Raw genomic sequence first — 27,484 nt, 5'->3', positions numbered from 1 at the left:
CCATGTTCTAGGGCTCGGGCCTTCCAGCTCATCCACCAGGTTATTAGGTCTAGTCAGCCTGCAGACTATCATCGTGCCCATGACGTTCATAAGTTTGCTGCTTTAACTGCCGTCTTTGGCATCATGTCTTGGGCTGACATTCGGGCTCGGGGATTTTGGAGATCTAACAGGGTCCTGGTCGCTTGTTATTTTGTCAACATTCCTGGTCTTGGTTGTTTGTGTGTGTGGCTTTGGGTCGCAGGAACTCGGCCAGTTGTCTCGACTTCGAGTTGAGGAGCAAGTGGCGGCCGCCTTCCGAGTAAGTCACTCTTTTTCTTGTCTTTGGTTAGGTAGCTCCAGGGAGCTGAAGGGGCTCCCCCATAGAAAACCAGCGTTGAATGTAATTAAATGCCATTTTCTGGGTGAGCCCTCAGAGGCTCCTTGGCACACTTCCCTCCCTCCGGTCGGCAGTTTTTGCATTGTCTTGATGCTCAGCCAACGTCATGATGCTCAGTCAACGTTTTTGATGCTCAGCCATGATGTTTTGATGATGTATTGAGTAGCTGGCATGGGGAGGTCCAGGGCTTTCCCTCTCCTGGGAAGGAGAAGGAAGGGCTGCGCGGACAAGCGACTCGGCAGTGGGGTGTGACATTTGCTTGTTCTTTAGGTTGGGGGAGTTCTGCCTCTGTTCGGTCTTCAGTTGCAATTTTCTTACCATGTGGGGTTTGTTTTGTTATGCTTACCTTTCTGGGTGCTGACCCCAGTTGATGGCAGACATAGGGGCATTCTAAGTATAAGGGGGTTTCCATGAGCCATTGCTCCCGCTGCCTCTCTAAGGGGGGGGGGGGCCAGGTTCTGGCTCGTGGTCCCCGGTAGACTGAACTCCAATTGACTGATGTCCCAGACTAATATATCGCATATCAGTCTGATAGCTCCAGGGAACTGAAGGGGCTCCACACAGAAAAATAACATCGGGCATGTAAAAAAATTGTCTATGCATATTCCAGCCATGTAGTACCTTTGAAATTTCAAGCCCGGAAAATCCAAAACTTGTGTTAAATAATGCCAAGTATATTTACTTGGACTGAAAGTTAGGCTGTATGTAGCAGCATATTTCCACATAGAATACTGCATTGATTTTCAGTACAGTATATCTTTGACAGGTGCAAGCTAAACTAAATCAGTAGCATAGCAGGAAACTTTTGCTGTGGGTTTTAGTCCTGATTGTGAATTGTTAAAAATTGCACAAATAGTGATGTTAATGAGGAATGAACTAAATAAAATAATGTATTGTGGTTCCCTTTGGTGTCATGTTTTTTTCCATCAAATTTATTTGGGGGACATATTATTGTTGTAGTTACAGTATTGTAAATTCAGTCTGAACAGCTTTAGGGAACGAGAGCTGCTCGGTTGTCTATACTGTTGTTCATATATGTATTGGTTTACTAATGTTCTCATTTCTCCTTATTTTTTGTAATATAGGGAGCTGTGTCAATGCAGTGAACAGCGAGTGCCTCCCGCCCCTAGCGGCAGCTGTCAAGCATCAGCGCATCTCCTACAGTGAGGGTTGTCTGGGCTCGGAGATCGTCCAGTATTTACTAGATCATGGGGCAGATGTTATGTACAAAATAAGGTACAGTACCTTATTTATATTTTATTTATTTTACAACTTGTCCTGTTTAGACCTGAGGGCTTTTTACCTGATTTACCTGAGGGCTACTAACCCTGGTGGCCTCAACGAGGACAGGAAGCTGGCGGCTTGTTGAAGGTCCCCCTCATTTGCCTTGATGATCTTTTCCAGGTATATTTTGAAATTCAACACAGTTTTTGCAGTTATGGTTTTGGTAGGTTGGTGGTTCCATGGGTTAATAACCCCTGTAGGTGAAAAAGCATCTCTTGTTCTCAGTCCTACATTGTGGCTTGTTGAGCTTGAATCCGTTGCTCCTTGTTTGTGTTACATCTGACCTTCTGAAGACATTATCTGGATCAACATCTTTTAACTTGTTCAGTATTTTAAAAGTTCAGTGAGATCCACCTGTTGTGCCCGGTTTACAGTCTTGTTAGCCCTGTGGCCTTCAAGTATTCCTGATATGAGAATTGACTTAGCTCTGGAATTACTTTTGTTGCCCGGTGTTGCACCTTCTCCAGAGCAGCTGTGTCCTTCTGACATAGTCCTTCTGATTGAACTAGGTGGACAATCGTACATATATATTGATGTAATGGACAATCAGATAGTAGAATTTAGTATTATTCACTTTATAAAAGTGGAAATCTAAAACTTAAAACCTAACTACTATTTTCCTAGGCCTAGTATAGCACATTTATGCACTATATTAGACCTAATGTAACGTGTATCAGGCATAGGATGGTTAGGTTATGGTAGGTTAGGTTTTATTGTTAGCAACGCAAATACAAAACCGTTTCCAGTTTGTTCAAATTCAACAGTACCATACTCTACTTTGTAATTGTCCACTATTTCAATATATATATGATAGTCCACATGGTTACTATAACTACTGTCTAAACATGAGGATTGGCTCTTATTTTTGTACTGTTAATGCAGGAAATAAGAGCTTGTCGGTGTTGTGTGTGTGTGTGTGGAGTTTATAATAAGATAAGCAATTAGGAGCTTATCAGTATTCAATCCATGTATGTGAAGGGGGGGGGGAAGGACACGGGGAGAAGGGGGGGGGAGGACACGGGGAGAAGGGGGGGGGAGGACACGGGGAGAAGGGGGGGGGGAGGACACGGGGAGAAGGGGGGGGGGAGGACACGGGGAGAAGGGGGATGGGGGGAGGGGATGTCATGTTCTGCAAATGTTTTAGATATAGCTATTTATATATATGAAAAGATCTAGTTTAGTAGGTAATAAGGTTTTGAAAATTAATTCCATGAAAGGTTAAAGACATACTGTAGTACAGTATTGGAAAATTAACAGGTTTAATTAGGATAGCATGTATTAAAATTACAGTAATTGCTAGATAAGAACATTACCAGAGATTTATTTTAGTAGAATGTATATGAGAAACGTTTAACTCTTTACAGCATTGTGTAGACACAATGCTCTCTTCTGTCATGTTAGGGATTTTAATCATCCTATTGATTGGTCTTCTTTTAAAATGTTTAGTTGTAATGACTTGGTGCTTTCTCCTTATGGTTCCCTTCCCCTCCTTCTAAAATAATCTTTCCTGCCTCTACTCTTCCCAGACACCGTCTTGTCGAATCGGCTCCGATACACCACATACGCAACATGAACCTTAGTCCTGGCTTTGTTGCTGTTGGCTCTTCTCTTATACATTACACACTGAAATGCTATAACCTTTATAACAGACGTGACCTTACATATGCCTACCCCCCCTTTTTCTCTTTTTCTTTCTTCTCTTATTCTTACGTTCCCATTCTTCCATCATCCCATATTACACTCATCCCATCCATACCTTTCTTCTTATTCTTACCTTTCACCTTGCTCTTACCTCCTTCTAGGAATTACCTCCTCTTACCTGCTCTTCACCTTACTCTTGCCTTACTTAATGCCTGTGCCTCCCTCGCTCCCTGGTTTTCAGCCCCGCTCCTGTGCCAGGTAAGTCCATCACGGGCTCACCATAGCCCGTGCTACTTGGAACTTTTAGTTCCCAGTAGCTGAATCTTAAACAACAACCACCTCGCTCCCATCACAATCGACTTGATATTGGTCCAGAACGGGTTGAAATGTTGTCGTCTCCTCATTTTCTGGTGCATGGTTTGGTCATCATATCTTCAGCCACATTATTGTGACTCATCGCAGGCATTTGCATTACTGTTATGTACTTTTGCCTATGAGAAATGGTAATAACGTGCTATTAACTGTATTTTTGACTTTATAGAGATAGAGGGTATTTCAGGGTCCTGGATAGTAAAGTTGCGTTTGTTCTCTACTCACGTTCTCTACTCTACGGGAATTCTTGGTTTGAATCGCAGGTGGAACAGAAATGGTTGGGTGCTTTTCCTGTCACTAATGCCCTGTTCACTTAGCAGTAAATGGGCACTCAGGAGTTAGTCAGCTTGTGTGGTTGCATCCTGGTGAAGGTCAATAATTCGACCTTGGTGGGGGGGGAGGGGGGAACTTCGCTATAAGCCCAACATGTATATATACACTGGCTGCCTGTCCCCAGACACAATGAATTATTATTATTATTATTATTATTACATTTCGATATTTTTCTCCCTTTTCCTGTGGGGAGCCACCTTTGGGTCCCTGGAGTTATCGGGCTAATGTGTGATATATTAGACCAGGGAATTGGTCTGTGGAGTTTGACCTACTGGAGACCATGAGCCAGAACCTGCCCCTCAGAGAGGATTCAGGGAGCAATGGCCCTGGAAAACCCCCATGCGGTTGAGGGTTTTCCTTATCTGCCATTGATCTGGGTTAGGCACCCAGAAAGGTAGGCATAACAAAACAAACCCCCCACTTAGTAAGAAAAGTACAAAGAAAACCGAACAGATTCCACATAGCAAGATAATGGCAACTGAAAACCGAACAGAGGCAGAACTCCCTCCAATTCCATGGAAACAAGCAAACGAGCAAACGTCACACTCCACTGCCGTTCAGCTTGTCCGCGCAGCCCTCTCCCCCCCCCCCCCCCCTGGAGCCCCAAGGAGGCCCGAACCTCTCCCCACCGGCTACCCAACACTCTTAGTTTGTTAGCTAATGTGATCCAGGGCGGATGTCTTCTCTGGCCTCGATTTCCATCGGCGGTGTTTTGCCTTTTGGGGGGGGTCTGCCAGTTGGGTTATAATTCCACTTCTTTTATTTTAGTGGCCCTCTGTTAGGCCCCTGTGATTGTACACATCGCAGGGGTTTCAGTGTTTTAATCTCCCCCCCCCCCATCATTGTTAGCTTTGGGTCTTAACCGTTAGCAACACCTTGCCCGGGCTGGTTCAGGTTGCTGCTATGTGCTAGGTTGGTTTCCCACCCGAATGCCCCGCGGCTGCGTTGCTTTGGTTATATAGAAATCTGGAACTGGAAGCATTAGTCGCTTCGACTTTGGTTCAGTCCGCTCTCCCTGGTCCTTCCCATTGTTCACCCTGCTCCCCATTCTTCCCTCTTCTCCCCCCCTGCTTCTGGCTCCCAAATGTCTGAGTGTTTCAGAGTTTGTGCAGGGATTAGTTGGTGATGAGATTCGGACAGTTTTGGGGGCTGCCCCATTCGAGTTGGGGACGGAGGCATTCGAGCCGGTTTCTCCTACAGAGGCATTTGGGTCCCACCACCAGGCCCTCCTTCTTCTCAGCCTTTCCCCTGGACACTGCCTTTTCTTCAGGGGTAGAGGGTATGGAGGATTGTTTTGCCGCGGGTCCTAACTTGGGGGATTCCGGGACTGGGCAGGAGTTGACCTGGGGGGGGCCTTGGGCCCCCTTTGACCCAGCCTGGGTGTTAGTACCCTCTTTGAAAGGGCTTGTTGTTGCAAGGGAGGGGTTTTTCGTACCCATTGCCCCATTTGAACTACTGGATTCCTTGCCTCTCCTTTTGGATGACCATTCTGTCTCAGGTCCGGCTTCTTTTGGAGCCGGGTACTTGTATGGTGTCCCTGGACCTCAGGGACATGTATTGGCACATCCCTATTCATCCGGGGTTCACGGACCGGTTAGGTTTCATGGTGGGCATCAGGCTTACTGCTTTTGTTGCCTTCCTTTTGGATTGAATCTGGCACTTCTCATGTTCAGGCGACTTACCCGGGTCGTGGTGACCCCGTCTGCGTCTGCTAGGGGTTCGGGTCCTGGCCTACCTCGACGACTGGCTGGTGTGGGCTTCCAGTCAGTCCACTTGTCTGCTCGCCAGGAGTGTGGTTCTTTTCCAGCTCGCCGGGTTAGGGTTCCTGGTGATCTGGAGGAAGTCCCATCTGGTTCCGTCCCAGTTTCAGACCTGGCTGAGTCTTGTTTGGGACTCTCAGACCGCTTCCATGTCTCCCCTCTGGAGGTGTTACTGAGGCTGCGGTCTCGCCTTCAGCTGTTTTGGAGGGGGAAGGGGGTCCCGGGTAACTCGGCGATTGCTTGAGCAGTTCTGTGGGAGTTTGAACTTCGCCGTGCTGGTCTGCCCGTTGGGTCAGGTTGGGCTTCAGCGTCTGTTCTGGTTCCTTCGGGGACATCCCTTCCGCTTGTCTTGCGATCGCTGGGCTTGTACTCCAGGGGGCCTTGCATCAGTTGCTGCGTTGCTGGTTTCCTCTTCGGGGAGTTTTCAGGGTTCAGTGCCTTGGCGCCTACCCGAGTCCTCGCTCAATGTGTTCACGGACGCATCATCTCTCGGCTGGGGCTTTGTGACCAGTACTCATCAGACTGGCCATGAGCAATGGGGTCTGTCGGGCTCACAGCACGGTGTGGGAGTTTGCAGCGGTTTGGCTGTTGCTTGGGAGGGTTCGGGTCACTTGGGGTTGGACCATCTGGCTCCATTCAGACTGTTCTCCAGTGTTTCGTTGCCTGAACCATGCGGGTTCTCTTCGGTCCTTGCCTCTTTAGGACTGGTCTCTTCGAGTGGCTCATCTGCTGGCTTCTCAGGGTTTGGCTCTGGGTGCGGTTCATATCTGGGGAGTGTCCAATGGCCTGTCTCGGTTCATTACCCTGTCAATAAAATGGATGGTTGATGCTGACTCCTTCTGTTGGCTCTGGCAGACATATGGACTCCCGGACTTTGACCTCTTTGTGTTGACTTGGTCTCAGCGTCTTCTGATCGATGTTGTGCCCTTCCCCGACTGCGAGGCTGTCGCGGTGGACACCTTACAGCAGGACTGGTCGAGGTTAGTCCTACCATGGGAGAGTAGTCCTCATGACAACTTGGTGGCCGGCCCAGCTTTTTTTTCTAGGCGCTGCTTGCTTGGTGTGCGAACCCTGGATGTTTTCCGTGGCTCCGCCTCTTCCAGCATGTCGGACCGGTCCGGTACACTGCTGGTTCGGTCTTCTCCTCCGCTCTTCGTGTCTGGTTTTTTTGATGTGGGTTTATCACCATTTGTATGGTGATCAGGTGGCTTCGTTGATGGTGTCCCACCTGAGATCTTCGTCTCGGCAACAGTGTGAAGTTTCTTGGCATTCTTTCTGCCATTTTCTCTCATTGTAGGTTAACTTCTATTTCTAATCTAATCTTTTTCAGGACCATCATTTGATGCCAAATACTGTCACTGCCCGCCCGTTATTTGGTTAACGTTCCTGCTCCTGGGCGTTCCTGTGTTGCTTTGGGTCGCAGGTTGCAGCCAGTTGTCTCGACTTCGCGTTGAGGAATGTGTGGCAGCTGCCTCCCATGTAGGTCCCTCTTTTCCTTATCTTTGGTCATGTAGCTCCCTGGCAACCCTCCCTCCCTCCTGTCGGCAGTTTTTTGCCTTGTTTGACGCAAGCTTTCGAACTGGAGTGCTGGGTAGACGGCTTGGGGGAGGTCTGGCGGGGGGGATGGGTTGTACGGACGAGTGGTGCGGTAGTAGAGTATGACGTTTGCTTGGGATTTCCAAGTGGGGTTTGTTTTGTTATGTCTACCTTTCTGAGTGCCTAACCTTGGTCGATGGCAGATAAGGAAGACCCCAACCACATGGTTTTTTTTTCCAGGGCCATTGCTCCCTGCAAACTCTCTAAGGGGGCCAGGTTCTGTCTCGTGGTCTCTGGTAGGTCGAACTCCATAGACTAATGTCCCGGTCTAATATATTACACATTAGCTTGATAGCTCCAAGGAGCCTCCGCGGCACACCCAGAAAATGGAATTTCATTACATTCAACGCTGATTTTTTATTTTTCAGGGATACTGACATTATTCCTGTAGCACTGCATGTTTCATCGCTCTTCAATGTGGTTGCCTTCTTCAAACTCTTACAACAGGGTGTGCCAGCTAATAAAATCTACAATTACAGTGCTCTCCAGAAGCTCAGCCAACAGTACTCCTCCTCTGAGTAAGTGCAGTTCTACATCTGTGTAATGTTTCTTGATTATCCAGATGAATTTTGTCCATGGAAATATATGTTCCAGAGAGAATTCAGTTGCAGTTAAATGTATGCTCCAGTATTTCTGGGGGAAGCCCCATCGCTCCTCGAAGCTATCCAGGCTATCTATCTATCTACTGTATCTATCTATCTGTAACACCGTAAAGGTGTTTGGTTTAGTTTTATTTAATACATACATAGAGATACATGAGTCAGAGACAAGGATTTGAGAGGCGCCAGGTTGTCGGCCTGAATCTCACACCTCTAAGCGTTAATGACCTCAAGTTGACCTGAGGTCAGCCATGAGAATTTCACCTTGCTTCCGCTAATCTGATAATTGGCCTTCAAACATGCCGACGTTTAAGGAGTGGCTTGGATAAACTGTAGGAAAAGGACGTTAGTACTTCATATATGTTTGGAATGAATAAAAACAATTTGTAAATTGTAAAATTAATCTTCAGTGATAAATTTTATTTCATGTTTTTAAGCTTGGATTTATGCCATGATTTTAGTTTTATTTTGAAATTTGATTATTAGCATGCTAAAGTTCCTGATAATCATAAAATGTTAATTAAAATTTTTTTTAAATTAATCTGACTGTAAGTACGCCATTTTATTTCAGATTTTATAAAGTATATTCAATGTTTCCTTGGCGTGTGATATCATGGCTCCACACACTCAACTTGTTTGTCCCGCAGCTTGTGCTAGACACAAGCCTGCTATTTGACCAAGGCCGAATGGTTGATGATGAAAGCATTACAAAAGCATGGGACAACCTTGATAATACTATCAGTAAGTATTTACAGTTTTTGTGTATTAGAATGGTGAGAGTACATTGTCAAACTTGTCAGCTCATTATTCAAACTAGAACTAAATTGCTACTTCTTTAAATTATTGGTTCAATTATCTTTCAACACTTAGAAATTATATCATATTTTCCTTATTGAAATTAAGCTTTGAACTTTGTTTATATATGATTGTTTCCAGAATTAATTTGGTTTGTACATGTATAAAAATGTGTATAAAACAAAGGAAGTACTGTACTACTGTACTATACTACTATATTTACTTTTTTCTCACTTATGAGTACTCTTATAAGTATTTTTTTCTAGGGGGAGCCCCTTCAGCTCCCTGGGGCTATCCGGGGTAGCTGAAGGGCAGCTGAATGCATATGAATGTATTAGATCCTGGCATCAGTCAAAGCAAATGTAGTTCTTAGGCCTACCGGGGACCACGAGCCAGAACCTGGCCCCCTCAGAGAGGCATGAGGAGCAATGGCCTATAGAAACCCCCGTGTGGTTGGAAGCATTCTATGTCTGCCATCAACCAGATCAGGCACCCAGAAAGGTAGGCCCCCAAAACAAACCTGATGTGTTAACAAATTGCTACAGAAAGCCGAACTTTTGGCCAAAACTCATCAATTAAAAACAAGCATGACGTCACCTCGCCGCTGTCTGCGCAGCTCCCCCCCCCCTCCCCGGAAGGGAGAAGCCCTAGATCCCCGCGCCGGCTATCCACACCCCATTATGTGGCTGATGTGAGACCTGGGCAGTCGTGCGATTCTGGCGTGTCAATTTGCGATTTGTCCTGTTAAACCCCCCCCCCTTCCAATCCCTCCCCTGCTTCCGGCTCCAAAGCATCGGAAAGTTTTGGAGTCGGGGCAGGGTTTAGTTGATGGTGAGATTTGGGCAGTTTCAGGGGATGCCCCATCTGGTGTGGCGACGGAGGTGTTCGAGCCAGTTCCTCCAACCGGTGCTTCTGGGCCTGACCAGTGGGCCCCCATCGGTTCAGATTTTCCGGTTTCTTCTGCCTTTTCTTTTGAAGCAGGGGTTTGGAGGACGACTTGGCCCTGGGTCCTGATGAGGAGGTTCCCGGGGCGGGGGAGGGGTTGACTTGGGGGGCTTGGGCCCCGTTTAACCCCACCTGGGTTTTGGTACCCTCTGAGCAAGGCTTGTTATTGCAGGGAGTGAGGTGTCTTATCCTCCCCTCCTTATACGAGTTTGATATGACATCGACTCTTCCCAGATTCGTCGACCCCTCCTTAGCCTCCGAACTGCGGTTGGGTAGCCAGCCCGGTGGGTCCGGGGCTCCCGAACTGCACAAAAGAGCAGCGTGGTGTGATGTTTGCTTGTTTCCCTGGGGATTGAGGGGAGTTCTGTCACTGTTCGGTTTTCGGTTGCAATTTTCTTACCATGTGGGGTCTGTTTTATTATGCCTACCTTTTTGGGTGGTAACCCTGGTCGATGGCAGACATTGAATGCCCCCAAGTACAAAGGAGATTTTCATAGGCCATTGCTCCCTTTGCCTCTCTGAGGGGGCCAGGTTCTGGCTCGTGGTCCCCAGTAGGCTGAACTCCTTTGTCTAATGTCCTGGTCTAATGAAGTGCATATTATCTTGATAGCTCCAGGAAGTCTCCGGGGCTTTCCCAGAAATGGCATTTCATTACATTCAACGCTGATTTTTTGTTTTATTATTATTTTCGTGTGATCAGGAAATGCATTTTAACAATATTAGATGGGGAAAAAATTTTGAATTTTTGTTTTCTTGTGCACCTGGGAGGGTTGTCGGCTATTAACAGGTGCACAGCCTGAGAGTTAAGGGCTAACATTTGGTTAACATTTCTTAAGGTTTAATGCATTACAGTGGACATTCTTTCATAATTCAGGTTCCCCGAAGACTCTGCAACAACTGTCCGTGTTGGCAGTTCGACGTGCTGTAGGCGAGGCCAGAAGCTGGAATGGGCTTCCTGCATCTCTTGATAAGCTGAAACTTATGAATTTACCACTTCCTCCCATCATTCTGAACCTTCTGCAGTTTACACAGGTCTGACACTCGGTACTCAAAGGTTATGATTGGAAATCAAAGCATTTATTTAATCTAATTGTTTTTATATTTTTGTTATATATTTGGTGTACAGTAGAGTATATTTTCTCTAGCATTAAGCATTTGCATTTAAAATAAAAGTATGCAACCTAGGTCTTCATATTGTAATTTTTTTTGTTTACATACATTTCAAAACAATATATATACCGGATAGATTGGTTGCAGATGTGTACTACATGTGTGCAACCATCTAACTATAATAGGAACTGTAAGCACTTGTATCATGCTGTTGATTGGAATAGCACCAATCCTAACATTTCTGGCAACAGTAATGTGACAATTATTTTAGTAGAATAATGCATCTTTCTCTTACTATACACCTTTAACCAGTAATTGTTTTCTAAGAGGGCTCCCTTAGCAGCTGTCCGTAGCTGTAGCACTCATGCTACCAAGCTTTCCGGAACTGTATCAAGTACCAGAGATCCACTTTAGCCTGCTGGGAGCTAGGACCAGAATTTTGCTCGCCCTATGAGGTGAGGGGAGTTTGGGGATCAGTGATCAACCAAACACAGAAAAAAATCACTCTAGAAAGAATTTGCACATCAATGCAAGCAACTGCTTGAAGGAAATCAGGAACCATTATAAAAACTGTGTAAACATACAATTAATGCCACAAGGCAAATCTCCAACCTGTGATGCACCTAACTACCACTAGATAGCAGCTTAAGTCATCTAGAGTCTTTGCCAGGCAACCACCTCATTTGCTTCCTTGGTGCTGCCTGGGTCATACATCTCTGCTAGGCTCACATTCAGTGTTTTATTCCATACAGAACCATTGCTTTGTTTTGTTGTATATCCCATTTCAAGTTTGTGTTTCGTGCTCCTTGCCCTGCATTTATATTTTGCTGCTGCTGTATATCAGGGTTATTATCCCTGGGAGCCAGCTTGTGGCTCTCTTGTCTTACTAAAGTTAGAACGTAGGGTTTCTTCCCTTATGAATTGACTCCTCAAGTCATCTCACTTTCAGGTAGTACATGGGTTTGCTTTCCATTGCAAAACCTGTTGAAGAGAAGTGATAGTAGTTAGCTGTATACTGTACTTGTGTTGCTTTTATGCCTAGCTGTGCCATTTGTGGTGTTGGACTCTGCACTCGAGATAAGGGAGGGTGCATTTAGGTTGCATAAGTAATTGTTTTTGTCCATTACGGTATATACCTTCTCTTGCCAGGTAGTTCAGGTTGGGGGCTTATGTTCAGATGAGATGTTTTTCATGTGCATGGCCTATCTGTATGTCTGCTGACAGTCCAAGTGGCCAGTATCTTAAACCTGGATTGTACCTCGATGAGGTTTTGCAAGTTCTTCTACTCCCTAAGCCAAACATACCTTGAACACTGTTTATGTAGGACAGACATAAATATATGTATTTATGTATGTTGTTTAGATTAGTATTTTAAAAGCACTACCATCACCTGTGGTTGATTGTTCAATAAATCACTGAACTATATGTCTTAACAGCTTTCTGACATGGCTATTTCTGGGAGCCTGTCCATGGAGGACAGAAGAAAATGTATATATGCTGGTTAGCATTATAAATATCTGGCCACGTCTCTGGCACAAAATAATTTTAAAAATTGCTTTATGCACCTGTCCTGAATGCAATTCACTGCTCTTGGACTCTTATGGTCATGATGACCAAACCACACACCAGAAGATGAAGAGACTACGATGTTTCGGTCCGTCCTGGCCCATTATCCAATCGATTGTGAATTGACTTGATAATGGTCCAGGATGGACCGAAACATCATTGTGTCTTCATTTTCTGGTGTGTGGTTTGGTCATCATATCTTTAGCAATGTTATTGTGACTCATTGTCTTATGGTCATTCTGCTTGTTGGATTCAGGAATCCTTTCACCTTCAGGTATGTACCATTTTCCAGAGTTGGCCTTCTGTGCTGGCCAAGCTTCTATTTCCTCCTTGTCCTGCTTATTTCTTTGGAATGTACCTGGGTGTTTGGCTTCCCATTGTTAAGGGATTCCCTTCTTTACAGTTTTTGGCCTATTGCTCACAGGTTTCAAGGTTACATTTCTGGGAATTTGAGGTTGCTGGAGGGGGCCATGGTTGCTCTTTGGCTCTTCAATGTTATGTGCCTGGCCCAGATGTGTTTTGTTGTTTTTATTCTTGCTCAATATGAATGGATTTCTCTACCAATGTATCAGTATGAACTGGATACCTCCTCTGCTCCTACCTGAGTCCTTATCCAAGTCTTGGTTAACAGCCTAGATATTTACCCTATATCCATGATTCTGTTGTTTTATGCACCTTTACTGACTTTGGGTCAGGCAGACTTCTTGCCATCTACAGTAGCAGCATACCTTTGGTGTTTACCCTGCGAAAGTGATTGCCTTCTTTTCCTCAGATTACTAATTTTCTTCAAGCAGTTGCTAGGTTTGATGCACTAATGTTTTTAAGAGAGGCAGATTTTGGTCCTGGCTCTCGGTAGGCTCGACTGCATCTCGGAAATCTGGTGCGATTCCCTGAGGCTTTAGAAAAAACCACTGCTATAGAAACGGAGTTACTGGGTGACCCACCAGAAAAGGGCATGTTATTACAGTGACTGCTTGATTTTTTATACAATTTAGCTTGTTAAAAACATGTAGGCTTGCAGCAAAGTACAGTAATAATTATGGGAGAAAAATATTGGTGTACAAAATGTTAATTTATTATAGAACTGCTGTATAACTAGTTTTTGTTAATAATCCTTTAAAAATATGATTTATTCATACAAGATCTGTACACAGACATATATATAACATCAAAATGTTTCCTTCTTTTCTGCAGATAGAGTCTGAAACATTGTACCATTCTCCACCCATTAGTGTTGTGCCCAGTTATCTCATGCCTGAATCTCCTGATGAATTCCATTTAACTGAAGATGAGAGAGATAACGATGATGATGCTGATGAAGATGCAGATAATAACGATGATGATGGCAACCATCTGGATTTTGAAGAGGGTAGTGATATAGAAGAAATGGAAGCTGTTGTGGAGCAAGAATGAATTGAATAGAAGCATTCCCTGCAGATTCCACTCATAAACAGCTGGGCTAATGTGTCAGAGGGAAAATAGGATCACATTCAAGGGAGCTGAGGTTGGTGGAAAGTCTGGAGTACAGTCAAGTATTGATTATCTAAAATTGTGATGAATGTAGTCAGCTCTAAAACATGTATGTTTGTTCTGTATGAAACTTTAATGCGCATTATTATGTTTTATTGTCACCATGTGCCTGTGCTGAGTATAACGGGTATGTTTTCTGTAGACAGGATGCATAATGCTAGAGCTTCTCACGAGTAGTGCTCTCACATTTAGAGAAGCTCTCACCTTTCCAAAATTAAAAATACCTTATGGTTTTTCACTTCTGTTTTTTTCCTCATTTCCAGGTTTGATTATCACAGGCTCTTGATAATATAAATTTCAAACTTAAAATAATTAAATTTGATCAGGAGAGCATAGTTACTATTGAAATTGAGTATTGTAGCACAATAGCATGTAGTGAGAGAAGGTTATAGATAATAAAAGAATAGCACACATTTCATTCATTATATTGTTCATTATATTATTCACACTATCATGGACACCCCCATAGCTATACTTACTTTTTTGCTCTTTGTTTATTTTTCTAGACTGTTCCCTTAGTTACTCAGTGATTCTTAAGGTTTGATACCATAGTGACAAATACAAGCGGCCCTCTAAACTTGTGAAGACCTACAGAACACCAGGATCAGAATCTGATTTATTCATCAAGGCAAACAGAGCCTGGTGATCAGTGATGGAGCCACAACCGAGAGAAAGGGCCCAGAAAGTACAGGCAATATTTGGTCTTGGTCCGTCTAATTACCACAAGCTACACAAGCTTCAGAAAGCTTCCTGGCAATATGTTAGTAATGAATAAATATGATATATTTACTCATTATAATGTTGGTGCTGAATGTATAACACGAGAAAACATAATTTTAATCTGAAAAAGTATCTTTTTATAAAGAAATTAGACGAAAATAAAAAGCTAGTGACGCCAAATCAAGTCAACGATCCAAGCTTCGGTTAGGTTAGGTTTGGTTTGGTTAAGTTAGGTTAGGTTAGGTCAGCCTAACCTAACATATCATATTTATTCATTACTAACGTATTGCCAGGAAACTTTCTGAAGCTTGTGTAGCTTGTGGTAGCTTGTGGTAATTAGACGGACCCGGGTACAAGTGACAGGATGAACAACCCAGCGGGTTTTCTTCCTATTGGGGAGTGTTGTACATTCTGCTATGGCGGTATGTTCACTCACAAGATGAGTGGCGCTGCCCAATAAACTCGCCCCTCAGGGCAAAATTTAAATTTAAAGCTGCCTGGCAATACGTTAGTAATGAATAAATTATATATTTACTCATTATAATGTTGGTGCTGAATGTACAACACGAAAAAACATAATTTTAATCTGAAAAAGTATCTTTTTATAAAGAAATTGGGCGAAAATAAAGAGCTGGTGACGCCAAATTAAGTCGACGATCCAAGCGTCGGTTAGGTTAGGTTAGGTTAGGTCAGGTCAGCCTAACCTAACATATCATATTTATTCATTACCAATGTATTGCCAGGAAGCTTTGTGAAGCTTGTGGTAATTAGACGGACCTATATTGTCCTTCCTTGCAATACGTTAGTAATGAATAAATATGATACATTTACTCATTATAATGTTGGTGCTGAATGTACAACACGAAAAAACATAATTTTAAACTGAAAAAGTATCTTTTTATAAAGAAATTAGATGAAAATAAAGAGCTTACTACTTACTACTACCCAAAATCTGCTTACTGCTTACTACTACCCAAAATCATTTACATCCTCTAATTACTCAACACAAAGCTGCTATTAGGACAATATCTCACTCTTGCCCCAGACATCACTCGGTACCTTTACTCAAATATCTCAATATGTTAGATATTAAGCCCCTGCACATTCTCTCATGTGTATTTTTTATATATAAAACGCTGAACTGTAATGTCAGTCCTGACCTTAAAAGCTTCGTAGAAGGTTGTAACAGATCCCATGAGCACCACACCAGAAACAAATACCTATTTGATATTCCAAGAGTACAACTCAGTCAAACTAGAAATGCTTTACAAATCAAGAAACCTCGAATGTGGAATGACCTTCCCAATTATGTTAGACTGTACCTCTTCCAACCAATTTAAGATAAAAACTAAGTACTACCTAATTAACTCAATGTAACCTACCTCACCCCCAAATTGTTAACCCATATCTTCTATTTTAAACAATGCTGTTTTGTTGACCAAATTGTATTTTTGTTTTTTTTCTGCCATGTTTCCCCCCCCCCCATTTTTTCTATTCTTTTCTTATTTTTTCTCAACACAATTTTTACTTTAATCTCAATTAGTATTAAGTTTTTAGTCTTAGTGTTTTTCCTGCCCGAAACGCTTCGCGTAATAGTGGCTTTAGGCATTGTATGTACTAGCACTATCTATAAATCAATCAACTTTTGTATCTTGCCTTGTATGTATGTACCTTACTTGAATCAAAATTTATTTATTTATTTTTTTATTTATAGCTGGTGACGCCAAATCAAGTCGACAATCCAAGTGTCGGTTAGGTTAGGTTAGGTTAGGTTAGGTTAGGTTAGGTTTGGTTTGGTTAGGTTAGGTCAACCTAATCTAACATATCATATTTATTCATTACTAACGTATTGCCAGGAAGCTTTGTGAATCTTGTGTAGCTTGTGGTAGCTTGCAGTAATTAGACGGACCCACTGGAGATAAGAAATGGCCAATGTTGAATTTTGACTACCGCAGAATGGACTGGATTAAAGGACCCCACCAGAGCCATGAGGGCACTGTGAGAGTCGACTACAACAACAAAGAAGGATTGACAGTGAGAAAGTAGTTGATGAGCATACAAAAGCATAAAGTTCTGCCGTGAAGATGCTAGTGTCTGGAGGCAGGCAACACACATAGGTGTGGTCAGGAAAAAAACATAATAGCTTACACCGTCTGCAGACTTGGACCCATCGGTGAAGACGGAAATGGAGTGGGAGTGTGAAGAAAAGGCGTTTCAGGACTGTAGGTGGTGTAAAAGCTTTATTCGCATGGGTCAAAGTTTTACAAAACTTAGGAAAGGGACCCAACAGAAGTACACTTACATCACATCAGGCTTGGATACCCATGTGCATGGAAAAATAGGCTTACAGGTTCCAGAAGATGAGAGGAAATGTCAACACTGTGGAGAAATGCCTGACAGACTACTGGAACATTATCTAACACAGTGCACAGTTACAAAGCCATTAAGATTTCAACTTGGATTCAACAGAGCAGAAGTAGTTGTTAAACACATATGGCAAAATCTTACTGAAGCGACCATACGAGTCATAAATACTCATACTCCGCCCAAGTAAAACAGAAACAAGCAACACTTAGTGGGCCAGCCAGAGGCTTAGGGCCTGCGCAGAAATATCCCTGCCAAAAAAAAAAAAAAAAAAAAAAAAAAAAAAAAAGTCGGTTTTCTGTTACTGGTAACAAACTGCATGCTTTTAAGAGTAGCATGTCCAAATGGCCTTCCTCTTACCACCATAACCAGCAGTGGGAAATGGCTCTGTCGAGGTTATGTACTAGACATACATGTTTAACTCGTGGACACTGAATGGAGAGCCGCCCTGCTCCTTATTGTCCAAACTGCATTGTCCCTCTTAAGGTTGTGTACATCCTTGTTGAATGTCCGGACTTTCAGGACGTGCATATCTTGTTTCCTGACCGTCCCTCGCAGTCACGTGTCCTTGGACAGAATTCTTGGCGAATCAGATACCTTTGATATCTTTCGTCTTATGTGCTTTTGTTCTCATATTGGCATCCTTAGCGATATTTAGCACCCTATGAATATCCCGCACATTTGATGGTGCTACATAGCCTTCCCGGCTTGGTGCCTTCTTTTGATAATTACTTACTTAATTAGTACTGTATATTAAAATAATAAATACAAAGAAATGCAATCAAATGAATTCAAAGAAATATGAGCTAAGGGGAAAGATTAAAAGTTCTGGACATGCCCAGATTGTGAGGTAGAAGAAGAGTGAATATGATTACCATATAAAAGTTTTGTAAACATTCTGAAACCAGAAATGTGAGGATTTACAGAATATTGTAAGGTCAGATAAGAAAATATATAACGATGTTAGTTTGTGAATGGTTGGAATAAACTATGAGGAGGCTGTATGTTAAAATAACCAAAGTTTTAAAACTTTATGATAAATTACGTAAGATGGAACAATATGACATACAGTATCTACCTGTAGTAACAAACAGGTAGTAACAAATAGATAACATTTATGAGTTGCATCCTTAATTCCATCCATATGAGAGGCCACAACTTCAGGCAAGTTACGACCAGATGAAGAAATGTTCATCCCACAATAATAAAGATCTAGAACAGTATTTACTGAACCCAGGATAGTTCTCAAATTTAAAATATACCCGCTAAAAAATCAGGCAGAATAGAGGCCCCTTTAAGCCACAACCCTCCTATTCCCACCAGGGCCACAGTGAGGCATCTTTCACAATTTGATCATCTCGTATGCCTATGAATGGCAATTGGCTATCATCATCTCGCATATATATATATGAGCAGTCCTCAAAATTATACCATTCGTAAGGACAACATCCGACTTATTCATTATAATATAGTTACAGGCTCAGAATTCTTGACTATATAACATTAATTCTATACACATCATCCACTTGTCACACTACTCTCGTGACAGTCACAAAGACGGTATTATTATTATTATTATGCGGTACTTTCAACATCAAACATTCCATCTGTCAGAGTGAGCAGCATTCATAACGGATATCCAACATGTTCACACACACTAGATAACATTCCTAAAGGGAATATTGCATATCACCAGAAGAATAACATTAGGAATAGTTCTTGCAATCAGCTGAAGCAAAATATTTAGCAAGTAATTTCTCCTAGGAGAATAGGACTTTCAGTTCATCTCTACAGTATCAATTTATTAGCTACAAGAGTTAGAATTGTTCATGACATCAAATCTGAGCATAGAGTACTGTTAAAAGTTGAAGCTAGTTAAAATGTGTAATAAACTATTACTGCATTTTTGGTTTACATAGGCCTAATACACAATCTAGTATTGTTCACTGAATTGCAGCTAAAATGGGTTAGACCATCTTGAAATTACATCTCTCTTTAGCGAAAGTGTAAACCTCTCAATATATTTAGTACTATCATAGCTAACTAAATTTTTTACTCTTAATTATTTAGGCCTCACAGAGATTAAACCAATTGCATAAAAAATGCTGAACACTGTACTTACTTCTTCACTATCTATAATTGTAACTAAACTGATCTGAAAATCTTCCCCTAGTATCCTTTTCTTCAAGTATTTTTTCAGCTTAAACATTGCATAGGGCATGATAATACAGTGTATTGCATCCAAATATATAAGGTTTAGCTTGTTAGCTTTTGTGATTCTACATCATTTTAGCGCTATTTAGCATGGCTAATAAAGGAGTCCCAGTTCAACAGGTACATGTAATATAACATGTTGTAATGTTATCACATATAAACCATCACATTTAAAACTGCCTTGCCTTATTATTATTTATACTAAGTGGAAAATTTGTACAGATTTTCCATTAGTTAATGACTTGTCTTTCCTACCCAATTAATCTTGCATACTATTGCTTCCATTGCACAAGGTGAGCAATGTTTACAGAATAAAATCTGCTTGGCTGTTCTGCGGTTCCCGGAGACTTTTTATAATACAGTACTTATTATATTATATATATATATATATATATATATATATATATATATATATATATATATATATATATATATATATATTATATATATTATATATATATATATATATATATATATATATATATATATATATAATATATATATATATATATATATATATACTGTATAAATAAAGAGTTCTTACATTCTTGTACAGCCACTAGCACTTGAACATGTCACAATGTAAATAAAACACAAATTTTGTACTATACTGATTAGCTGAGCCATTCAAAAGTTGCCAACATACCATAGTCTTGAAAATTATATATAAATAGTGTTTATTTTTATATAATTTATAAATTATAAATAGATAAACTTTAATTGTTTAAAAATTAAATTAAAAATTAAAATTGTGTTATTACAACATCACTGAAAGAGGAATGAATATCTTCGTGTTAAGAGTCGCATTGCACTGATATGGTTGCATATTTAGGCTATGGTATTGGAGGTGCAACAGGTTCCTGCTTATGGGATACAAACACTTCCGAAAATTCTGGTCTTGGAGGTATTGATGGCTCTGGTCTTGGAGGTACAATATACTCTGATCTTGGAGACACATTATACACTGGTCTGGGTGGTATAGTTGGTTCTGGCTTTTGAAATAAATTATATTCAGAAATTTGTGGTAGTGAATCTTGTAAGTCATTAAATTGTGGCCTAGGAGGTATGACAGGCTCTGGCCTTGGAGGTATAACAGGTTCTTGCCTCAGAGATATAGTAGGTTCTGGCATTTGTGATGAAACTGGACTTCTTGTTGAAGGCATAATAGATTGTGAGGATCTGCTGCTGTTTGTCACTGCTGCTTTATTCCCATCTTTTTGGACAGGAGGGGATGGAGCTTTTCTAACCGGCACAAGTTTTTCTGATAAAGAATCACTGGATACTTGTGGTTGTACTATTTGCCGAGTAATGTTTTCCGTTCCAGAGATAATGTTAAGCTTCTGCGTTAATTCTGATAGTTTACTGATGACCTCATCATCACTAAGGGGATTTGGTGATGTTGGTGTGCTTTCTGTTATTTGTCCTCTAGCATCTGATGAAGGAATGGGCCAGTTGGTAGCAGAATGTACATTATTCAGGAGAGGTACTTCACCAGATCCAAATGTTGGCTGTGATGTAATAGAATTATGATGCACTGGATGACCAAGCTCTACAGTTTTGTGATGCAAAACAGATGAGTTTGAAGTAAGATGGATATTACTTGGTGTCCAATAGGCCACTTCTACAGGTTGCTGTTCATTTTCACCTCCCCAAGTATTTACTGGCCAAGACTGTGTTGTGTCCTGATCCAGTTGAGACGCTACATTACCGTTTGCTTCTTTATTTCCTATAATTTTTTTTTTATCTGGTTTCTTTCGCTTGCGTAGTGGGCAAATGGTGACTGTCCACTGCATGACTTTAGACATGAATGGACAGCAGCAGGTGTCAAGACAGGCAGCACAACGTGGGAAAGTGGGGGAGAACCAGGCACGTCCTTTCTTCACCCACCACCACCGTAAGGGATCCCACAAGAAGCAGAAGATAACAAGGATTAGTACCAGCAGCATCCAGAACAGCATTCCCAAACTTGATCCTGGTATGGGCACACACCTCTGGCTCACACACATCTGAAGTGAACAAACAAGACAATTATATGGAGGAATAAGCATATATATATCTCGGATATGAAAGCAGGGAGGCTCCTCCTCATAAGAATGTTTTGTAAAAAAAAAAAAAAAAAAATCAAAATGAGAAAATGATTGAAAAAAAATGCACCATGTAGCTCCGGATGTGGAATCTTTCCATTATATGTATAAATTTAACCTGGGCCTAACCATGCCTGCATGATAAATTCAGTTGCGCATTTCAAATTTCCTCCGCATTGCATTGTGGAAATATATTTAGTATTATACATCATTTCTCAGTTAACCACTTTCATGGATTTGAAAGGCATTGGCCTTAGATTATTATTGGCCTAGAGACAATAATAGCATGTTTAACAGTCAAATGCTTCTTTCTGAACCAGATCCTTCTATATGCCCATATTCAGAGCTTTTGTGATCCACCTAGGACTCTTCACTTGCCAGGCTCTGACTTTATCCCCATTGTGACAAGATTCTTTGCAAATGGCCCTGCTGCACATCTAAGGAAGACAAGTGCACCAGTTCATTATAATACATAAGAATGAATCATGTTCTTTCAAACACATGTTTAGCACAGCAATAAACAGAATGAAAGTGGAAAATCTAGACAGCTTTTTAAAGTATGATATCCAAACCCCTGAAAATATAACTGCTACCAACATGAACTCTGCAGATTTTGAAGGAGAAATTGACAACATGCCCATGCACTCAGCCCCGGGTCCAGACCCATGGAATTCAATATTTATTGAGAAATGCAAAGTGCCAGTAGCACAAGCACTCTGTGTAGTATAGAGAAAAATCTTGGACACTGTAGAGTTATTAGAAGTGCTAAAATCAGCAGATATAACTCCCCTACACAAGGGAGGGAGCAAAACATTGGCTTTGCTCCCACATAATGTTCCACATAATAAAAGTTTGAGACCCAGGTCAACATGGATTTAGAGCAGTAAGACCATGCCTTTCACAGCTACTGTACAACCATGACCAAATCACTGATGCATTAGGAGAAAAACAGAATGCTGATGTGGTATGCATGTACAGCACTTTGTAAAGGTATTTGATGTGACCATGGAATGATAGCCCACAAAATGAGGTCAGTAGGAATAACAGGTGAATGAGGGTGATGGATATTCAATTTTCTGTCAAACCGAATGCAAAGAGTAACAATCAACCAAATAAAATCAAGTCCAATCATAGTTAAAAGCTCTGTACCTCAGGGCACATTCCTTGCACCATTGCTATTCATTAAACTCACATCAGACAGACAAAATACAAGTCACAGCTTCGTGTCATCTTTTGCAGATGACAAAAATCTGCATAAAAATTGCTTTTGTACAAGACATTGAAAACTACAGGCTGATACTGTATTAATAAAGCTTTTGATTGGGGAGCAGAAAATAACATGTTTAACTGTGATGAATTCCAGGTACAGTACTTAGGTATGGTAAAATTTAAGATCTTAAAATACAGGGTACAATACACAACCAAATCTGTCCATATTATGAAAGCAACATGTAAAGGATATGGGAATAATGTTGTCTGACAACATAATGGTTAGGGAGCATAACTAAGCAAATAGAGCATAGGCTACAAAATGATAGGATGGATTATGAGAACCTTTAAGTCCAGGGATCCCCATCGTAATGCTCATACTATTCAAATCACTGGTGCTGTCCTGCCTTCAGTATTGCTCAATACAGTACTCACCTTTACCCTTCAGAGCAGGAGAGATTGCTAAAATAGAGGGAACACAAAGAACTTATACGACATGCATAAACAGGATAAAGCATCCAAATTATTGGGATCATCTCAAAGCTCTCAGAAAGTACTCTAGAAAGGAGAGAAGAAGATAGCTACTGTAGAAAGGAGACAAGATAGCTATAAAAAATATAGACATGGAAAATACTGGAGTGCCAGGTCCCAAATTCACACAAAAGTGACAGTGTACTGGAGTGAATGATATGGAATGAAATGCAGAATAGAGCCAATGAAGAGAGAAAGTACCATAGACACAATAAGGAAATATTGTATGAACATCAGAGATCCATCCTTGTTCAATATCCTCCCAGCAAGTATAATAAATATGGCTGGCACAAAAGTAGAACTCATAAAAAATAACTGAACACTTTTCTGCAAGAAGTGCTGAACTGACCAGGCCATTCCATGCAACAGCATGTTGGACCAAACTGTCACAAGGCAAACCTGGCACTGTGCTGGGCTTCAGGAGTAGAACAACTCCTAGAACCTCAACCAGGTGTATAATCCAGGTACCCTCCTGCAGGCAAAAAAAAAAAAAATTGAGAACCCAAAGCTGTCAATTATCACTGTAAACTATTGTAAATAGATTAATGGTACACCGACTGTCACCAGATGTTATCACCATCACCATGACAGTGTCAAAAGCTGGCAATCCCCACATAAAATCCAGACCACTCAACTATGCTCAGGAAAGACAGAACAACAAGGGTGTTAACAGGATTATATGAGGGGTCTGGCTTGAAAAAGAATTTTATTGCAAGCAATACCCAATTTCTGAGGTAAGGGTCCTCGGATGATTCCATAGCTAACTATGTTATGCAAAGCAACAAAAGTAGAAAATAGAAGACATGTAAATAACCAGTAGATTGATGAGCTTAACCACTTACTGCAAAAACAGAGATGAACTTTGGAAAACTGTGTCAAAGAACAGGAGTTGAGGAATAGAGCAGCAAAGTGAGAAGTTAGCAAAACCTATAGATACCTATGTAACACTGCAACAGGACACTAGCTAAACAAATCACGCTAGAATAACACGGTGATTATGGAGTGCCCTGTTCTGAACCCATGTTGCCCAGGGTTATAAAGACACTGATTCCATGTGTTTTGTGATCATACTTCTTAGCACTCTTTCAAAGACTTATGATATGCAATGTTAAAGCTATTGGTTGATATTTTTTTGCATTGGCTTTACTACTTCCTTTGTTAAGTTGCATGATATCCTTGACATAAAACAGTGGAGAACACCAGTATCTAGACTGTCTCCAAAAAATGTTTAGGGCCTGTGATGTGGTACTTTGCAGTTCTTGATGAATATAGAATTCTAAAGAGTCTGGGCCTAGTACAGAATGCATGAGCATGCTGTCTATGGCTTCTTCAAAGTCGAGTCTGGTTAAGGTAACATCTGATATATGGTGGATCACATTCATAAAGAATTCATTTGGATCATTGATCTGCAATATGTTCAGGGGGTTCACTGAAAACAGAATTGCACTATAACCTCAGTATTTCACTCATTTCTTTGCTGTCATCTGAGAAGATTCACCCTTGCATAAGGGTCCAATCTGGAATGTATTTTTTGTTCTAGATTTTGCATTTATTTATGAATTTTAACTATTAATTCAATTAGTTCTCTAAGAACTGGTTAATTTCTTGCAACACTAAAATTACTTCCTAACCTCCTCTGAATTTTGCCCAATGTGAAGTTTTAATCATTGTTTGCACCTTTGAATGGCTGTGTCTCACTTCCTAAAAGCTGAAAAAAAAATCAATAAGGAACAGTATCAAAAGTATCCCTTTGCATTTCATCTGCTACCATGTGCATTTTCATATGCTTTGTGAATAATAGTGTACTTCATCATTACATATTATTATATAATATAATATAATATAATTATATATTATATATATATATATATATATATATATATATATATATATATATATATATATATATATATATATATATATATATATATATATATATATATAAAATATCAACAACTGCAGAAGATCAGAGGTAATTACATCAGTGAAAATATCTACAAATTAGTAATTATTAGGGCTGATGTCAGTAATAGTTGTCCAGTAATGGCATTGCAACTGTCCTTCAGTGCACAATAAAGCACAGTACAATACTACATACCATTCCTTCACCACATGATGCACCATCAGGAGAGAGCCAATAGCTAGGAGGAATGTCACTGGTGGAGAAAATTGTCCTGCAGTCATGATTGTCTTTACTCCAGGCGGTGTAGGAGACGATGCCAAACTTGGGTTTCACGTCAGCATCAGTGTGGCAGTGTAGGGTGCCACACATGGCATCACTGTAGAGAATAAGTGGTAATATCAGACAAAAAACGCTTTTACACCAGCTGTTGCACTTCAATTAGTTTACACCTTCACCTGTTGCCACACACTGGCACAGTCAACTGCAACACCATACAGATCCCATCCACTCTACCACTCTACACTGATCTCATCACCTGCTATGCTACAATACTCAGCAGTTTTAACATCAATTGTAGCATTAAAATAACAATGTCAAATTTGTCTAAAAATCCACTACGGGCTCGCCATAGCCTGTGCTATTTGAAAGTTTTGTTCCGAGAAGCTGAATCTAAAACAACATGAAATTTGCACAATATGCAGTCAGTTGTGTCACTACATTCATACAAATGATTGCATTACTAGAATGGCACAGTTACACAGTGGTATTGAATGGATAACATCAGTTGTCAATGTAGACTCCATTGTTAGGATAAGACACCTATTTATCAAGATCTTCCTAGGCCAACTACCAACCTTCCCCAGGATGCAACACAACAGTTGGATAACTCTTCAGTACCTATTTACTGCAAGATGAACAGTGACATTAGGTGTGTGGAAATGTGCCCCAACATCTTGCCCTGCCCAGCAATCTAATTGTCAACTGATACTATCACTTGCTGTAGTGCACTTAAATTTTGATAGGATTTGGCATATGGCATATTTGGCATCCCTGCCATAATTCACTGGTGCAAACAGCTTAATGTTACCTCAGGAAGCGGACGATGACTACATTGACAGCATTGGCAACGGCCAATCATTTTTGAAGAAAATAATCCGAGGCCCAGAGAGGACTGCAGAATGCTGCAAAGTACCTATCAATCTTACTATTAGCCATGAACCTTTTATGAAAGAATTACCAAAATGCCCATTAAGAGCACACTGGACAAACTTGTGGAAGGGGAGTTACTAAGTATGGTTACTTTTGGGGTTGGAACTAAAGTATTTAAATAATTAATGGAAAACATGGTTGAGGTATTTGAAATGAAGAATCTGGTATATACTAACTGGAGAGAACAAGGCTGGAGTGCACTGCCATCTGAATCCAAAAGGCCACAGTTGCCATAGGGTCCACCTTCCTGGTTAATCTGTGTGTAGCACTGTGGAGAACCTGATAAGGCACTGGCACCCCATACTTGCTGGCACCTGCCTTCATGACTACCACATTCTCCCTTATAACAGTGACCCTGTGAAAAAAATATAAAATGCTTACATAAATAATAGAGATAACACATTGCTCATGAATAATTTAATGAGTAAACAAAGCAAGCTTTATTATAACACTTAAAAAGTTTTGAATTTAAATCGGTTTGAAGAAATATTATAAATAAAACCTAAAAGATACATACTCAACTAACAAAATATTCAGAACCAGGTTTTGCTTGGCCAAAACAATGATGTGAGACAAAATAAAACAATAAAAAGTATACAAGAGACTATGAAATGATTATTTTCTGTGGGGAGCGAATCATTAGACTGGGCCATTAGTCTATGGAGTTCAGCCTATTGGGTACCACAAACCAGAACCTGGCCCCCTCAGAGAGGCGCAAGGACCAATTGCCCTGGAAAACCCCCCTATAGTTGAGGATTTTTCTTATCTGCTATTCATCATGCATGAATGACATGGCAGATCATCGTTATCTGCCATGTCATTCATTTCCCCTGTTTATCCTGCACCTCCTGCACCTGCAATAATTATTATAATAATAATAATTGCTGTATTTAATAATTATCACTCTTCCTACTGCTTTGTCTTGAAGGAAGCCGGTCATGGGTGAAAGAGGGCTGTGACGATCTCTGTCTGGAACCCATAGGTGTGGGACTGGGACATCCACCTCCTGGGGCTCGTGCAGCCCAGGCTCTGCTTCAGGAGGCTGGGGTTGTTCTTGCCCTTGATGGAGTGGTTCTTCTCCGGCCATGGTGGTCTCCGGGGTTTGGAGTCCCTGTTTCACCAACTTCGAGGTCAACTCCGGAGCTCACAGTTCCTGCGACGGTGCTGGAATCAATCGTATTGGCGTTTGCCTTTCCATTGGGGACTTTCGGCACCGTAGAGAGGGGGGAACCTGCTGCTTGGGTAACAGCTTCTGCTCCATATCAACCAGCCTGGCTTTGCACTCTGGAGAGGCCACTCCAGACCGACAACCAGAGAGCAACTCCATAGTATCCTGAAACTGA

The 27,484-nt window shown here is 41.2% G+C and overlaps 2 protein-coding genes across 5 annotated transcripts in view; one reads left to right on the top strand and one right to left on the bottom strand.

Moving 5' to 3' along the window:
- Window positions 1-14,140, top strand: part of LOC123757227 (ankyrin repeat and SOCS box protein 14) — a 32,061-nt gene extending 17,921 nt beyond the window's left edge. Inside the window, exons 10-14 of the mRNA XM_045740718.2 lie at window positions 1,462-1,612; window positions 7,731-7,880; window positions 8,533-8,702; window positions 10,576-10,733; window positions 13,572-14,140. Of these exons, the coding sequence (XP_045596674.2) occupies window positions 1,462-1,612; window positions 7,731-7,880; window positions 8,533-8,702; window positions 10,576-10,733; window positions 13,572-13,790 (848 nt within the window). The 3' untranslated portion in view covers window positions 13,791-14,140. The remainder of the gene's footprint in view (window positions 1-1,461; window positions 1,613-7,730; window positions 7,881-8,532; window positions 8,703-10,575; window positions 10,734-13,571) is intronic.
- Window positions 14,141-18,009: 3,869 nt separating this feature from the next.
- The window catches only part of LOC123757229 (uncharacterized), a 58,260-nt gene continuing 48,785 nt past the window's right edge, over window positions 18,010-27,484 (bottom strand). For all 4 annotated transcript variants that reach the window (XM_045740719.2, XM_045740721.2, XM_069323753.1 and 1 more), the window contains exons 15-17: window positions 26,318-26,496; window positions 25,128-25,308; window positions 18,010-21,211 (exon numbers count right to left, since the gene is read on the bottom strand). In XM_045740719.2, the coding sequence (XP_045596675.2) occupies window positions 20,039-21,211; window positions 25,128-25,308; window positions 26,318-26,496 (1,533 nt within the window). In that variant the 3' untranslated portion in view covers window positions 18,010-20,038. The remainder of the gene's footprint in view (window positions 21,212-25,127; window positions 25,309-26,317; window positions 26,497-27,484) is intronic.

Source organism: Procambarus clarkii, chromosome 13, assembly GCF_040958095.1.
Source record: "Procambarus clarkii isolate CNS0578487 chromosome 13, FALCON_Pclarkii_2.0, whole genome shotgun sequence".
Taxonomy (NCBI): Eukaryota; Metazoa; Arthropoda; class Malacostraca; order Decapoda; family Cambaridae; genus Procambarus; species Procambarus clarkii.
The sequence above is the reverse complement of the archived record's forward strand: the minus strand, read 5'-3'. Positions and strand labels throughout refer to the sequence as shown.